The sequence below is a fragment of the Staurois parvus genome, unplaced genomic scaffold (genome assembly GCF_062004578.1).
Source record: "Staurois parvus isolate SC_StPar_1 unplaced genomic scaffold, SC_StPar_1.0 ptg003366l, whole genome shotgun sequence".
Taxonomy (NCBI): Eukaryota; Metazoa; Chordata; class Amphibia; order Anura; family Ranidae; genus Staurois; species Staurois parvus.
Genome location: NW_028321162.1, coordinates 22,824 through 40,158, shown reverse-complemented (window position 1 = coordinate 40,158; position 17,335 = coordinate 22,824). Strand labels below are relative to the sequence as shown.

The window sequence follows — 17,335 nt, the reverse complement described above, 5'->3', positions numbered from 1 at the left end:
ATTAACAGACAAGTACAGAAAAAAAAAAAAAAAAAAAATCGCACAGGCAATCAAATACCACCAAAAGAAAGCTCAATTTCTGAGGGAAAAAAAACAAATTTAATTTGGGTGCAGCGGTGCATGACAGCGCAATTGTTAGTAAAGTAACGCAGAGCCATATGGCACAAAATGTTCGGGTCAGGAAGGGGGGGAAATCCTCAGGAGGGGGTTAAAAAAAAAGCACGTGTGCAAAAATGAGATATTTTGCTGTAGTAGATAAGGGGTTAAAAAGGTAAACCCGGCAATGTGGAATCACGTGATGACACGCCCCCCATTCACCGCTCGGAAGGTTTCTATTTATTTCCTGTAAAACATAATATTTTGTCATTTTCTACATAACTACTAACACCGTATACAGCCAATCAGAACACGGAGACATTTATGTGACCACGCCCACCGCTGCACACGGCTCATAGGGCTGGACGGGCATGCAGCGTGCCGATTGGTTGAGCGTACGGGAGCAGTTGGAAGGGAACCAATGTACAGAGCGCGGGCACCGTATCGTGTGTCGGAGCGCAGAGAGGGGCCGGGGTCTGAACGGTCGGTTAGCGGAGGTGGCGGATAAGAAGAGCGGAGTGTCGGGAGGATTTCATCCGAAACCAGAGAGAAGACACACCAGAACAACCAACTGATTTCATTCCCCGGAGCTGTGTGTATGTGCTGCCACCCCATGGCGGAAAGAGGGAATTGCAGCAGCAGCTGACTTTCCTTCCCCGGAGCTGTGTGTATGTGGCGCCACCCCATGGCGGAAAGAGGGAATTGCAGTAGCGGCGGATTTTCCTTCCACGGAGCTGTGTATGTGCTGCCACCCCATGGCGGAAAGAGGGAATTACAGTACTGACTTCCAATGCCCGGAGCGGTCTATACTGCCACCCCATGGAGGAAGGAGGGAATTGCAGCACCGACTTTAAGGATCGTACAGATGGTGGCGATCAGACTTGTCCCCGGATGTTGGATCTTTACAAAGGTATAATTCTAGGATCTTTGTGCTACAAGTGATCTGAGAAATCTGATTGGTTACTATCGGGTGGGGGAAATTACTAAAACTGGAGCAGACAGAATTTGTAGTATTTGTAGTAGCTGTGCATGGCGACCAATCAGCTTCTATCTTCAGTTTTTTCAGTAAACACGCCTCTCGTATAGGTGGTCACTTTACTGCGTCCCATGTGAACGAGGCAATCATCGAAGGTCTGATTGTAAGGTGTATGGTGACCCCGATACAGAGGAGTTCAGGCTGCGCACATCTCTGTACAACTGTTCCTCTGCTCCTTCGGTGTCCCCGTCCCCCCCACCCCCGGGGGTCACACGCTGCACTCGGAATGTGCACTCACCTCCATACACAAGAGCGGCCAGCGAGAGAGTCATGATTCGGGAAGCTACGGTTTCGGTGGCTATTCCATCTCTGTTTTTCTCAGTCCCCGCCTTTTTCTCCGCCCCCGTCTCTGTTTTTCTCAGTCCCCGCCTTTTTCTCCGCCCCCGTCCCGTCTCTGGTTTTCTCAGTCCCCGCCTTTTTCTCCGCCCCCGTCCCGGCTCCTTTTCTCCGTCCCCGTTCACTTCCATTTCTCCGACATCCGACCACCCCTCCCTAGAGGACAGGGCCGCAAAAGTCGCGCCAGCTGCAGGAAAAACGGTGTTCGCTGAGACACAATGTATCAATTATCTTTTACAGGAAATAAATAGAAACCTTCCTGGAGATGAAGATTTGGGGGGGCGTGTCTTCACGTGATTCCACATTGCCGGGTTACCTTTTTAACCCCTTATCTACTACAGCAAATGTTTCATTTTTGCACACGTGTTTTTTTTTTTTTTACCCCCTTCCCCTTTCCTGACCCGGTCATTTTTTGCCATACAGCACTGCATTACTTTAACTGACAATTGCGCTGTCATGCAACGCCGCACCCAAATGAAATTTACGTCCTTTCCCCCACCACCTCACAGCTTTCTTTCTGTGGTATTTGATTGCCTCTGTGTGTTTTTTATTTTTTTGCTCTATAAACAAAAAATTTGAGAAAAAAAAAAACAATATTTTTGACTTTTTGCTATAGAACATGTCCAGTAAAAAAAATGTAAAGAATCAAATTTTATCATCAATTTAACCCTTTGATCGCCCCTCATGTTAACCCCTTCCTGCCCAGTGCCATTAGTACAGTGTTGGTGCTTTTTATTAGCACTGATCACTGTATTGGTGTCACTGGGGATGTCAGTGACACCAAGATAGTTTCCCCCCCCCCCCCCCCAGTGTCAGAATGCCAGCCGCAGTCCCGCTATAAGTCGCTGATCACCACCATTACTAGTATAAAATAAATAAAAAATCCCAGTGTGTGTGTATATATATATATATATATATATATATATATATATATATATATATCACCATTTTGTAAACGCTATAAGTTTCACGTAAACCAATTAATTTTTTCGCATTTGGATTTCTTTTTAGTAAAGACCGAAATACATTTTGGCCTAAATTTATGACAAAATTAGATTTTTTTTTTTTTTTTTTTACTGGATATGTTTTATAGCAAAAGGTTAAAAAAAAATGTTTTTCCCTTTCAGAATTGTCGGGCTTTTTTGTTTGTAGCGTGGAAAATAAATGCAGAGGTGATCAAATACAACCAAAAGAAATCTCTATTTGTGGGGGGAAAAAAGGACATCAATTTCATTTATGGACAGTGTTGCATGACCGCGCAATTGTCAGTTAAAGTAACGCAACGCTGTAACACAAAAAATGGCCGGTCATGAAGGGGGGGGGGGAGGGGAATCCTCTGGAGGGCAATAATGTTGCTCTTTTTAATTAAAATTTTTGATGTTCTAAAGCTGTAAAAAAACAAGTTTTGGTTAATTTACTCAAACAAGAGATCTCCAGAAACCTGGACCAGCCCCCCCCCCCCCAGACCCGTCTTGTCCGTCCCGTCCGTCCCGTCCGTCTCGTCCGTCCCGTCCGTCTCGTCCGTCCCGTCCGTCTCGTCCGTCCCGTCCGTCTCGTCCGTCCCGTCCGTCCCGTCCGTCCCGTCCGTCTCGTCCGTCCCGTCCGTCTCGTCCGTCCCGTCCGTCATGTCCGTCATGTCCGTCCGTCTTGTCCGTCCCGTCCGTCCGTCTTGTCCGTCCCGTCCGTCCGTCTTGTCCGTCCCGTCCGTCTTGTCCGTCTTGTCCGTCCCGTCCGTCTTGTCCGTCTTGTCCGTCCCGTCCGTCTTGTCCGTCCCGTCCGTCTCGTCCGTCCCGTCCGTCTCGTCCGTCCCGTCCGTCTCGTCCGTCTCGTCCGTCCGTCTTGTCCGTCCCGTCCGTCCGTCTTGTCCGTCCCGTCCGTCTTGTCCGTCCCGTCCGTCTCGTCCGTCCGTCTCGTCCGTCCCGTCCGTCTTGTCCGTTATCTATCTATCCCTCCCATATATATCTATCTATAATTTTTTTCCATCTTCTACCACCTATGATCTTCCTGTGTTTACACATTTATTTTATGTTTTTCTAATATAGTTCACAATCATTATTTAATTATTATTTTAAAAAAATTTTTTTTTTTGTTCTACTTTGATGCTAACGGGTCATGTGATGTCAGGCTCCGCCTTCGGGTGGTTCTGATACGGCCCTTTTGTTATCATTTAGTAACTTATATAAGGAGAAGTGCAGACTCCTGTAGTGTTGGCTCTGAGGAAGAGGTTGTGTCCTCGAAACGCGTTAGCCAGTTGGTCATCCAGGGTTGCATCGTATGGACTCAGATGTTGCTTGGATCATACATCTTGTTCAGTTTGACATGCCTGTGTTTTTATGTCCATTGTGAGTATGATACTTACTTTTGTTTCTTCATTAAATATTTTAAACGATAATGCACTAGGTCGGTGCGCCCTTTTTCTGTTTCTCCATTTGTATCCAGTGTATTTGGACCATCCCGGTCTGTTCAGGGCAGCAAGCAGTGCATATTCCAGACAATTCCAGAACATTCCTATTGGGTCTACTGAGTCCTTTCCCAGCGCAGGAGAATAGTGTTTGTTGTGTTGGACATCCTGGCTAAGGAGGGGGTCTCCCTCCTCTCTGAGCTGCAGGATTGCTGCAAAATCTGAGGTCTGTTTGTGGCTGCAGTGTGATCGGCACTGAAGTGGAGGAAGTTTGAAAGAATCATTGCTGACAGTCACAGCGTTGTGGACCTGAAGCACCCTGCAGAGATGCAAGGGAAGTGCCCTGGAGGAGTGATGCCGCTGTACTGCAGCTCACTTTCCTTCCCTACTTTGCTGGGTTTTTTGCCTTCCTCTGGATCAACTGTGGATATAGGATTATAACTTTTTGTTTTTTTCTGTGGTTGAACTGGATGGACTTTTTTGTCTTTTTTTTCAGCCAGACTAACTATGTATCTATGAAGTAATACACTCCTTCTGCAGAGAGCAGTAACACTGGGATTATATGTAGGGGGAGGGCAGATCACATGCCTAATCAGTGTGTGTACAAGAGCTAGCACTCTGTTCCCTGTATTTGGCTCTGTGCTGGTGACCAATGACTGATGGTGACTGTCCTTCTGATCATTCCAGATCCAGTTCTCATCTCCAACATCACCAGTAATGGCAGCCGGCTGGGTGAGGACATGGCGGTGAGCGTCCAGTTCTCTGGAGAAGAGAGCGCTGTGACCTGGGAGGTGGACGGGGAGCCCCTCCCTGAAAGATACCGGCTGATAGATGACAATAGGACGCTGATTATCCCCAGTGTGCAGAGAGACGACGCCGACAGGAGATTCCGGGTCAGGATCACCAACCCGGTCAGTGAGGAGATCCGGGAATACCGGCCGATCAATGATATAATGTTCATCAGAATGCTGGAAGCAGAAGGTATTGGTGACTATGGGGGGGGTCATGTTATATTCCATGTATTGGGGTGTTATAGATCGGGGTCATCCTGTCTCTTCTCTGGGAGGTCATAGTGGGAGGGTGACACAGGATAGTAACATTGTTTCATGTTTTGTTCCTGTTCTGCATCGGGGATACCACAGATCAGTGTGATGGTTTATATAAAATAAATCACATCGATGACTAGATTAGATGATGTCATTTTCACAAAGTGATAGAACTCCTCGGTTGTATATTTACTATGCGTTGCATTTGGTTTCTGACAGATTCTGGTTCAGTTAATGGAAGAGTCCGGGTTCCTCTTGTTGCTGCAGCACTGCCCGTTGGATTGGTGATCATCATCTACATTGTATATCAGGTGAGTGACAGTTACCTACAAAGAGCCTGTCGATTCATTGTGAACCTATACTGAAATGTGAACAAAAAAAAAACTATGTAGAAGGATAAGTTCACCTGTCATAACATGCTACATACAGTCAGGTCCATAAATATTGGGACATGGACACAATTCTAACATTTTTGGCTCTATACACCACCACAATGGATTTGAAATGAAACAAACAAGATGTGCTTTAACTGCAGACTGTCAGCTTTACTTTGAGGGTATTTACATCCAAATCAGGTGAACGGTGTAGGAATTACAACAGTTTGCATATGTGCCTCCCACTTGTTAAGGGACCAAAAGTAATGGGACAATTGGCTTCTCAGCTGTTCCATGGCCAGGTGTGTGTTATTCCCTCATTATCCCAATTACAATGAGCAGATAAAAGGTCCAGAGTTCATTTCAAGTGTGCGATTTGCATTTGGAATCTGTTGCTGTCAACTCTCAAGATGAGATCCAAAGAGCTGTCACTATCAGTGAAGCCATCATTAGGCTGAAAAAAACAAAACAAACCCATCAGAGAGATAGCAAAAACATTAGGCGTGGCCAAAACAACTGTTTGGAACATTCTTAAAAAGAAGGAACGCACCGGTGAGCTCAGCAACACCAAAAGACCCGGAAGACCACGGAAAACAACTGTGGTGGATGAGCGAAGAATTCTTTCCCTGGTGAAGAAAACACCCTTCACAACAGTTGGCCGGATCAAGAACACTCTCCAGGAGGTAGGTGTATGTGTGTCAAAGTCACCAATCAAGAGAAGACTTCACCAGAGTGAATACAGAGGGTTCACCACAAGATGGAAACCATTGGTGAGCCTCAAACACAGGAAGGCCAGATTAGAGTTTGCCAAACGACATGTAAAAAAGCCTTCACAGTTCTGGAACAACATCCTATGGACAGATGAGACCGACATCAACTTGTACCAGAGTGATGGGAAGAGAAGAGTATGGAGAAGGAACTGCTCATGGTCCTCAGCATACCACCTCATCAGTGATCATGGTGGTGGTAGTGTCATGGCGTGGGCATGTATGGCTGCCAATGGAACTGCTTCTCTTGTATTTATTGATGATGTGACTGCTGACAGAAGCAGCCGGATGAATTGTGAAGTGTTTCGGGAATATTATCGGCTCATATTCAGCCAAATGCTTCACAACTCATTGGACGCTTCACAGTGCAGATGGACAATGACCCAAAGCAGACTGCAAAAGCAACCAAAGAGTTTTTTAAGGGAAAGAAGTGGAATGTTATGCAATGGCCAAGTCCATCACCTGACCTGAATCCGATTGAGCATTTCACTTGCTGAAGACAAAACTGAAGGGAAAATGCCCCAAGAACAAGCAGGAACTGAAGACAGTTGCAGTAGAGGCCTGGCAGAGCATCACCAGGGATGACACCCAGCGTCTGGGGATGTCTATGCGTTCCACACTTCAGGCTGTCATTGACTGCAAAGGATTTGTAACCAAGTATTAAAAAGTGAAAGTTTGATTTATGATTATTATTCTGTCCCATTACTTTTGGTCCCTTAACAAGTGGGAGGCACATATGCAAACTGTTGTCATTCCTACACCGTTCACCTGATTTGGATGTAAATACCCTCAAATTAAAGCTGACAGTCTGCAGTTAAAGCACATCTTGTTCATTTCATTTCAAATCCATTGTGGTGTATAGAGCCAAAAATGTTAGAATTGTGTCCATGTCCCAATATTTATGGACCTGACTGTACATATTACACCTATATTCAGGGTGTAACATGTTAATCCCCCTCCCCCTCGATCCCCTGTGGTTTTTTTTTTTTTTAAATGTTGCCTCATCATTCATTCTTAGAGATCTGTGAATGGGAAACTGGAGATCTGACAGCCTTTGCAGATGAGGACTGCAAGCCGACAAGGCACTATCGCGGCACTGTTGAGTGTTGTGGTAGTTCATAGATTCATCCTGTCAGAGTAGTCTGCCTGCTCCGTACTGTACAAGGCACGAGCAGGCAGACTACCCTGACAGGATATATATGGATAAATGCAGCGATAATTATACAATGGCACTATAAATGTGATAAAGTCCATATATCTCCCACATGGATAGAAGTCGGTGCATAAGAGGAAAAATTTGATCCAAATAGCCGTCACCATCCACCCAAACAAATTGGCCTCTTACTGGGAAGTTTGACCGCACAAAATGTCAGTCAACATGAGCAGTACGATATCTGGAAACCACGCTTTCTAGATGGGGGCTATAAATTGGAGGCCTTGGAGGAGGCTTTGCTTCAAGTTGATGTTACTCCACGAGAGGATATGTTAAGACCGAAACAACCAGTTGAGGCCAATTCCTCCTTTAATCATGCAGTTTTTTTTACTACATATTCTAATCAACAACAGGGGCGGACTGACCATTCGGCAACTCGGCCACTGCCCGAGGGCCCGGGGTCAGTAGGGGGCCCCATGAGATGCCCCTGGTACCTTTTTCATAGGCTTTTTTGGGTGTGATTTGAGTGTGGAAGAAGACACAGGGGCCCCATGATCCCTTATTGCCCGGGGGCCCCATGAGTTGTCAGTCCGCCCCTGCTCAACACTATGCAGTAAAAAATATTGTCTGCAAACACTGGGGGGGGTGATAAAAATGTTAAATTGTTGGGTCCACTTTTACCAGAAACTCCTGCCATTGTGTTTAGAGGTGTCCCACCACTTAGATTGAGTGTAGCCCAGGGGCACACTGACAACTCATGGGGCCCCCAGGCAATAGGGGATCATGGGGCTCCTGTATCCTTGCCCAAACTCAAAAAAGCCTATGAAAAAGGTACCAGGGGCATCTCATGGGGCCCCCTACTGACCCCGGGCCCTCGGGCAGTGCTCGAGTTTCCAAATGGTCAGTCCGCCCCTGATGTAGCCCCTAATGTTTTGGATCCTCCTAAAAAAAAAAGCAAACCTCTATTCTTTCAGCATATGAAGGGGTATTATCCATGTAGGAAATGTTGAGCTTGTTATATCAATGCTCAGAAGCTCCGGAAGTTTACTACCTTTCATTCTGGTTGTACTTCTAAAACTTATAATATTGGACACTTCATGACATGTTCCACTAAGAATGTGGTCTATTTAATTTGATGCCCATGTGGGTTACAATATGTGGGTCAAACAGTACGCCTGTTGCGCACCAGGTTGGTTGAACACATCAGGAACATTTGTAGGGGTTTTCTCAATCATAGCCATTCAAAGCATTATGCCAAATACCATAATAAAAATCCAGACGAGAAATCTCCAAACTGGAGACCTTATGGATTTGTTCCCTTAAAACCTGTGTTCCATTTTGGCCTCAACATTGAGTGCGATGTAAATGCTTTTATTAATAGTTGAGGTTTAGTGCATTTATTTTAAATTTTTATTTTAATTTTTAAGTTGTATTGTAATCTGTTTTGTCACCACAAGATGGCTCTGTCCCTTTATTACAGTTGATTCATTTTTTATTTATTTGAAGTTGTTATATATTAATATATTATTAGCTCAGTTTTATTGATGAGGGATTTAGGCTCTTTTTGTTTTATATACCTTTTAATAAATGAATCGAGACCCGTTGTGAGTGTACCACTTATAATGAGGGGGGGTTGCTGTGTGATCCCTCCTGGTTGGTGATCCTTCCTATTGAGGCTTGTTCCTGTCTTTGGAGCGCATTCCAAGGAGTGGGAGGTTCCTCTGAGGCCCATTTGTTCTTGTACTCCCCACTCTTGGTGTGTCTTCTGGTTATCTGGAGCGCATCTCAATTAGGGGGCGTGTCCTTCCAAGCTCTATTTATAGGCAGCGATGCATTGCCACTCCCCTGACTTTTTTGATGATGAAGTGCGTTGGGTGGAGCCACGTCGTGACGTCATCGTGCTCTAGAGGGACAGCGGCCATCTTGTTGGTTGGAAACATTCTGTTTGCACCATGCTGGTTGGTTTATTCATTCAAGTACGTGGAACTTAAATAAATTGATTGCTTTTGAGTTTAAATACTACACTGAGTTGCCTTTCTTCTTGATGCGCTCCTTTCCCACTTGATGGGAGATTTTACCAATTGGAGTTTTACTGAAGTTGGAGAATCTACTCATTGGATTAGAGGGGATTTCTATTGACGATCCATTGCTGCTGCATCTGAGGATATATCATATCGCTCATGTTGCCCGACTTTTTGTGCGGTCGAACCTTTATTTGGGTGGATGGTGACGGCTATTTGGATCAGATTTTTCCTCTTCTGCTCCTACTTCTATCCATGTGGGAGATATATGGACTTTATCACATTTGTAGTGCTAGAAGAACATTGTATAATTAACGCTGCATTTCTCCATATATATCATATTATTATTATTGCCTTCAAATGTGCTCCTCTATTCATTTGTGCTGTTTAGATTCTGAGTACAAGTGTTTGTTTAAATTTACTTGGAGACTACACCGACAACCTGCAGAAGACCTGCATGGCACCAACGATCTGATGATCGCTGGTGCAATGCTTTCCCAGGCTCCTACAACAAAATATAATAAATGCACATTAGTTTTACCTGCAAAAAAAAAAAGTGAATTTATTATTTTTTGTTGAAACACGAACTTCTCCTTTAAAGTGACCCTGTCAGCTGAGGCTTACTTCTACAATAAAGTGTATCTGCTAAAAGAGAGGGAATATATATAACTTTCCTAGCTCCCTTGTCTCCTCCTCCCATGCTCATCTCCAGGACTTCTCCAGAGCTTCCCCCATCCTCTGGAACTCTCTTCCCCAATTTATCAGACTATCGCCTACTCTGCTCACTTTTAGGTGATCTCTGAAAACCGATCTCTTCAGGGAAGCCTATCCTGCCCTCAGCTAATAACAGAATCCAATATTCCTCCTACCAGTCCATCCCCCACAGTTTTTACCTTTTCTACCACTAGCCCCTCCCTCTTAGATTGTAAGCTCCCAGGATCAGGGCCCTCCTAACCCTCTTGTATTGTTGCTGTATTGTCTCCCGTTATATTGTAAAGTGCTGAGCAAACTGTTGGCGTTATATAAATCCTGTATAATAATAATAATACATTTCCGGAAGGCCTTGTCTTGAAATCCCGCCGGTCAGTGCTTCTTGGCTGCTGCATGCATTCCACCCACTCCTCTGCCACACGCTGTGGTTCCTCCAGCTGGCTTGTAAGTCACTGCAAGATGTATGAGCTGGGCAGAAGGAACCAAAGCATCCAGCAGGGGAAACAGGTATTCAACCCGTCCTGCTGGTTACATATTTGTAGGGAAGAAGCGAAGTAGCAGCATTTCAAGACCTTGGCTGCTGGAAAGGTAAGTATATTCTCCCTCCTTATAGCAGGTATGCTTTTAGATGACAGGAACACTTTAACACTCTCGGCAAAATGAATAAAAAGTAACAAAGGTAGATTTGTTTTTTCTGGAGGAACTGCTGCTTTTGAGTCAGGCTAGTGTTGCTTGCATACCTCTAAGTTTTAGCATTTGGTCATGTGAATGTAGGTGAAGGAGAGATAAGAGGTTAGGATGACTAATCATCCCTTTCAGCAAACCTGTGAGCAGCACTGGAAGGAGCCCGAAGTTTCCTTTTTCTCCAGGAAAGATGGGCATTTCCATTTTCCTGTTCCTCTTTATTGGTCCGTTCCAATGTATAGGTCTGATTGAAGCACCTCAGGGCTCTCTGATGTGTTGGCCATCTTGGGATGGGATTGGAGGTGGAATACATGTGACACAAGTTTTATGGTTCAAGTCTAGGTACAGGGGGGGTACAGGGGGATAGTTTTTGTTGGTACAGGTGACAGTTGGAAACAGTTTGATTAAGGTGCAAACAGCCCTGTCACCAGGGGTGGACTGACAACTCATGGGGACCCTGTATCCTTGCCCAAACCCAAAAAAGCATATGAAAAAGCCAATGAAAGGTACCAGGGGCATCTCATGGGGCCCCCTACTGACCCCGGGCCCTCGTGCAGTGCCCGAGGGCTCGAATGGTCAGTCTGCCCCTGCCTGTCACTGTAGTTTAATAATGTTTCTTTCTCATCCATTGAGGGACACAGAAATTCAGATACAGTCAGGTTATATACCTCCAGGAGGATCGGACAATGGCAAACAAAATAATTATAGGCCAGCCCAGGGTAACCCCTCCTCCACATGGTGTCCGAGGAGGAAGGTGATTCTCCAGCCCTGCTGAGAAAAGTCTAATCTTTGCTAGCCTATTTTTTCTTCCATCAACTACAATTAAGATCCCTCACTATATTGCTGCTTGAGCCGGTCTATACATAGCAGAAATCCAGATTAGCATTCCATCAGCCTGACTATGGAGTGCCATACATGGACCCCATGGGCCTGGACTTTGCAAGGCCAGCCTGGAATGTGACCTCTGGCCACTGGGTTCCACTTGGGGCATTTTTTAGTCATCACATACTGGTAAAAATTTCTGCAGAGCCCTTTCCAGACGGATGTCTTTGCTTTTCTGCTAAGATTCCTGTTGTTCCTCCATAGATGCTGATGCTTCGTCTAACCTGAGGGCCTGGAGTATTCCTGAACCCATAGTCAAGGTCCGGGATAGACCGGTCCCTTTTATTCAACTGGATTCACCATTTATGAGGCTAAGGTCTAATGCTTCCCTCCTGCCTATCCTTGTGAGTATGCCTCCCATGGACCCCAGTCCTTCAGTCATGTTGACTTTGAGGGATCAAATTCTTGAATTCTCTGGTGGTCTCAGGATTCATGTCACACTTCTTGCAGACTGTTGTGTTCTAGATGCTTCAGGGTTCTCCTTGGTAAGTCTTCCTTAGCAAGGATAGCTGTCTGACTAGACCATTCTTTTGACACAGATTTTTTTGTCCCTTGATTATAGCAGTGAAGGGTGCAAAGTCTAGGGCCTTTTCCTTCTTTTCATCAGGACTTGTTCTGCTTTTGGTTCCTTGAACCTTTTCTTCAGGGACTTGATCCCATTGTCTTTTCACCGGGACTTGTTCTGCTTCGGGTTCCTTGAACCTTTCTTCAGGGACTTGATCCCATTGTTGTTTCACCAGGATTTGTTCTGCTTTGGGTTCCTTGAATCTGTTCTTCAGGGACTTGATCCCATTGTCGTTTCACCAGGACTTGTTCTGCTTTGGGTTCCTTGAACCTGTTCTTCAGGGACTTGATCCCATTGAATTTTCACCAGGATTTGTTCTGCTTTAGGTTCATTGAACCTGTTCTTTAGGGCCTTGATCCCATCATCTTTTTGACCACACAGGTCCACATCCGGTTGTGGGTAATTTTTTTTCTCTACACGGGAAATGGCTGTTTTTCCACCTGTCTTGGTGGTTTCTGATTGATCAGCTTCTTGTTGATTCAGGTTGATTTTCCTTTCCATGTGGAGTCATTGCCCTCAGATGGTGACCCTTTCTATTCTGGTCTTGGGCACCAGGCTGATTCTCTGGTCATGTTGACAGACTTCCCTATCCAATAAGGGACTCAGTGGGTGTTGGTCCTTCAGGCAGTTCTTGGGCTGCATACAGTGCCTACTGGTTTCTTGTGGGCCTTTTAGTGTGTGCAGCTGCGTTGTCCACCCCTCTGCCTTTGGATGTCCCAACTGTTTCTGAATTCCTGTGTCCCTCAATGGACGAAAAAAGAAAATAGGATTTATTTAATTGTCAAAAAAATAATTTTCTCTCTTCTCAAGCTTGTGCTCAATGGCATGCTGGGTAGGAGGGGGTTATCCTGGGCTGGCCTGTAATCTTCCTGTTTGCCAGTGTCCAAGCCTCCTGTAGGCAGCAGTAGAGCCCAACTATTTTATTATTATTATGTGTCCCTCAGTGGATTTTACAGAAAGTAAACCCTATTTCTTGGCTAGGGAGACATTTGTGTCTTATTGGGTCTGTAGTGATATTTCTGCCACCTGCTGAGCTGTATTTCTGCCATTTTTATATTTTCAGAATTTCATGGGAAAAAAGGGTTGTGAAGAACAATGGTGTCCCCGAAGATGTACCACCACACAGAGGACGATGTGTTCTCCCCATCTAGAATGGAGCCGTACCTGACAACCGTAGATCTGTCCAGCGAAGGAAATATGTAGAAGAAATATATACTTACAATGTAAACTTTTCTTCCACTATTTGAAGGAAGATTCTAGGAACACTTTCAGAAAATGGATTTGAAGCCAGAGCCCCGGTGCATACAGATCCTGTATATTAGAAGTGTAAATCTCGGTGTTGGGAGCTGGGCTGTCTGAAAACTGCCTTTTTCTACATTTCTCAGGATTTTCTACTTATAGGTAATCTGTATTGCCATTCATTCAACTGGCTCCGAGGAAGAGGTACAACCTGGAAACGTGTCAGCCACCAGCTATCCAGAGGTCTACAGTCCCCCACCAGACTACCTTCAGGGGTCTTGGACCACATTGCATCCCTTGTGACATGCTTTCCATTTGATTTTATTTGTCTTGTATTTAACTGTTTTATCAGAAGAATATATTTAAAAAAATATATATTTTTTTAAATATATTCTTCAGATTTTTGTAACACAAAGTCATTTTAACATATACTTGTAAATGCATTCCAAAAATGTAGATTTGTATTTTTAAAGACATACAGTATATTTGAAAATGTATTTTTAAAAATGTTTTATATATTTTGTAATAAAAACATTTCAACATGCACTGTATGTGTGTATGGATATATGTACAGTATGTATGTGTATATATTTATTGCAATATATTGAATGTCCAAAATTGTAGCATTTCAAATATATGTCAATATATTTGGGAAAAATATTTTTAAAATATATTTCAAATATATTTTTTTTCCATGTGGGTAGTCTATGTAGACAGAGTCACAACAGCAGCAAAATTGGGAGACAATGATAGAGCAACACCCTATGACAGGAAGAACCTAAACAAAGACCTTTGTGGCGGGATCACCGGGGAATATTTTAGCAAAAGCTGCAAATTTAAAAATAGAATGGATTTTGAAAAGACATTAACATGCAAAAGATTACCGTATTTTTCGCTCCATAAGACGCACCTAGATTTTAGAGGCGGAAAACAAGAAAAAATATTCTGAACCAATGGACTGCAGACATAGTACAGATGATGACCAGAGACTGCGGACACAGTACAGGAGATGACCAGAGACTGCGGACACAGTACAGGAGATGATCAGAGACTGCGGACACAGTACAGGAGATGACCAGAGACTGCGGACACAGTACAGGGGATGACCAGAGACTGCGGACACAGTACAGGGGATGACCAGAGACTGCAGACACAGTACAGGAGATGATCAGAGACTGCGGACACAGTACAGGGGATGACCAGAGACTGCAGACACAGTACAGATGATGACCAGAGACTGCGGACACAGTACAGGAGATGACCAGAGACTGCGGACACAGTACAGATGACCAGAGACTGCGGACACGGTACAGGAGATGACCAGAGACTGCGGACACGGTACAGGAGATGACCAGAGACTGCGGACACGGTACAGATGATGACCGGAGACTGCGGACACGGTACAGATGATGACTGGAGACTGCGGACACGTTACAGGAGATGACCAGAGACTGCGGACACGGTACAGATGATGACCAGAGACTGCGGACACGGTACAGATGATGACCAGAGACTGCGGACACGGTACAGATGATGACCAGAGACTGCGGACATAGTACAGGGGACGACCAGAGACTGCGGACACGGTACAGATGATGACCAGAGACTGCGGACACGGTACAGATGATGACCGGAGACTGCGGACACGGTACAGGAGACGACCGGAGACTGCGGGGACGGTACAGGAGACGACCGGAGACTGCGGGGACGGTACAGGAGACGACCGGAGACTGCGGGGACGGTACAGGAGACGACCGGAGACTGCGGGGGCGGTACAGGAGACGACCGGAGACTGCGGGGACGGTACAGGAGACTGCGGGGACGGTACAGGAGATGACCGGAGACTGCGGGGACGGTACAGGAGACTGCGGGGACGGTACAGGAGACGACCGGAGACTGCGGGGGCGGTACAGGAGACGACCGGAGACTGCGGACAGGGTACAGGGGACGACCAGAGACTGCGGCCACGGTACAGGGGACGACCAGGTACCTGAATTTGACAGGTACCCACTCCCACTTCCGCAGAGTTGTCCTCCCTTTAGTGTGGGCACCCGGCTGGTGTCCCAGAAGACGCCGCACCATTCAAAAAGCGCAGCACTTCTCGCGCATGCGCACTGGGCACCCGGCTGTCACAGCCGGGTGCCCACAGTATAGAAGCCGGTGCAGGAAGACTGCGCAGCGCTGGACCGAGGAACGGGTAAGGTTCTGCTGCAGAGAAGAGCTCAGTGTCCGGCCCGGTATTCTGACGCGGCGGTGGAAATACCGGACCGGCCTCTCCATATTCACTCCATAAGACGCACTGACATTTTCCCCCCTTTTTTTGGGGGGAAAAAGTGAGTCTTATGGAGCAAAAAATACAGTATATGAAGTTTTAGTGATTTAGGTTTCCATACGCTTTTTTTAACTTTTTTTTGCGCTTTACGTCTTAAATACGATAACACTGAGGGAGAGTTTCATCTTGACACCAGATTGAGATGCTTCTCGGCAGATGCAGAATCCATTGACGGGAGCATTCAACCTCCATGTGACCGGCTTCAAGCAGGATAGACTTGTGTGGGAATACAAATCCGGAAGGTGCAAACAAAAGCCCACTGACCTCTTTGAGACCACAATAGCAGTATTTCAGTCCAAAAGCAAAGTGCCACTTTGCCTTAACCCCTCCCCCTCCAGAGGATTTCACCCCCCCCCTCCCTTTCCTGACCAGGCCATTTTTTGAGTTACAGCGCTGCGCTACTTCAACTGACAATTGCGCGGTTATGCGATACTGAACCCAAATGAAATTTATGTCCTTTTTTTTCCCTGCACAAATAGAGTTTTCTTTTGGTGGTATTTGATCGCCTGTGCTTTTATTTTATTTTTTTTGCACTATAAAAAAAAAAAGACCGACAATTTTGAGAAAAATATTTTTTTACTGTTTGCTATTAAACATGTCCAGTAAAAAAATTTGAAATCAAATTTATACCAAAATGTATTCTGCTCGGTGTCTTTGCTAAAAAAAAAAAAAAATCCCAATATGTGTAAATTAATTGGTTTACGTGAAAGTTATCGCGTGCACAAATGGCGGTATAGATACTGGGATTTTTAAATTTTATTTTTACTGGTAATGGCGGCGATCAGCGACTTATGGCAGGACTGCGGCGGGCATTCTGACACTGGGGGGGAACTGACTTGGTGTCACGAATACAGTGATCAGTGCTAATAAAAAGCACTGACACTGTACTAATGGCACTGAGCAGGCAGGCAGAGGATCCACCCTACAGGCGTTGTCAGAAGAATGGTCAGCAGTGGCAGAGGGCGTCATTTTCCCCATGACAGTCTTCCTTTAAGGAGACAATGACATCTTGTCAATTCAGGACAAAGTGACGGGCTTTGTAAACTTTCCTTGCTGTGCACTCACTTGCTGCACCATAGGGCCACCGATAAGGGGGTACCACCAGGCCTCCTGTAGGGGGCCTGGGCCCTGTCACCTAGCGGGGTCCAAGGGAAGGGCTGTGCTCTGACCAACAGTGTTCCCATAGATGAGCACATTGAGCCCCATTGGGCCAGCTCTGACCTTGGGGGCACTCTCACTATGCAGCGCTGCACATACCGCCCACCACCATTCACTCTGCACCCCTCTCCGGTACATACCGCCCTCCCCACCATACACTCCACACCCCTCTCCTGTACATACCGCCCCCCACCATACACTCTGTACCCCTCTCCTGTACATACTGCTCCCCGCCATACACTCCATACCCCTCTCCTGTACATACCGCCCCCCACCATACACTCCACACCCCTCTCCTGTACATACCGCCCACCGCCATACACTCTGCTCCCCTCTCCTGTACATACCGCCCCCCGCCTGTACATACCGCCCCCCGCCATACACTCTGCTCCCCTCTCCTGTACATACCGCCCCCCGCCATACACTCCACACCCCTCTCCTGTACATACCGCCCCCCCATACACTCTGTACCCCTCTCCTGTACATTACGTGAACAGTTCCTTGTTCATTTATCTTAATGCACCTTGCTAAGAG

General features: G+C 45.9%; 1 protein-coding gene across 1 annotated transcript; it reads left to right on the top strand.

Moving 5' to 3' along the window:
* Nucleotides 1–449: 449 nt before the first annotated feature.
* Nucleotides 450–13,855, top strand: LOC149428277 (uncharacterized). Its single transcript, XM_089667552.1, has 4 exons — nt 450–1,006; nt 4,557–4,850; nt 5,135–5,226; nt 13,136–13,855. The coding sequence occupies exons 1-4, from the start codon at nt 916–918 to the stop codon at nt 13,238–13,240; spliced, it is 582 nt and encodes a 193-aa protein (XP_089523678.1). The 5' UTR covers nt 450–915; the 3' UTR covers nt 13,241–13,855.
* The last annotated feature ends 3,480 nt before the right edge of the window (nt 13,856–17,335 follow it).

Bases quoted from the DNA above. Each gene is read 5' to 3' on its own strand.
- LOC149428277 (XM_089667552.1), top strand. From the start codon at position 916: ATGGAGGAAGGAGGGAATTGCAGCACCGACTTTAAGGATCGTACAGAT. The intron at 1,007-4,556 runs GTATAATTCTAG...TGATCATTCCAG, and splicing joins GATGTTGGATCTTTACAAAG to ATCCAGTTCTCATCTCCAAC. The intron at 4,851-5,134 runs GTATTGGTGACT...GGTTTCTGACAG, and splicing joins CAGAATGCTGGAAGCAGAAG to ATTCTGGTTCAGTTAATGGA.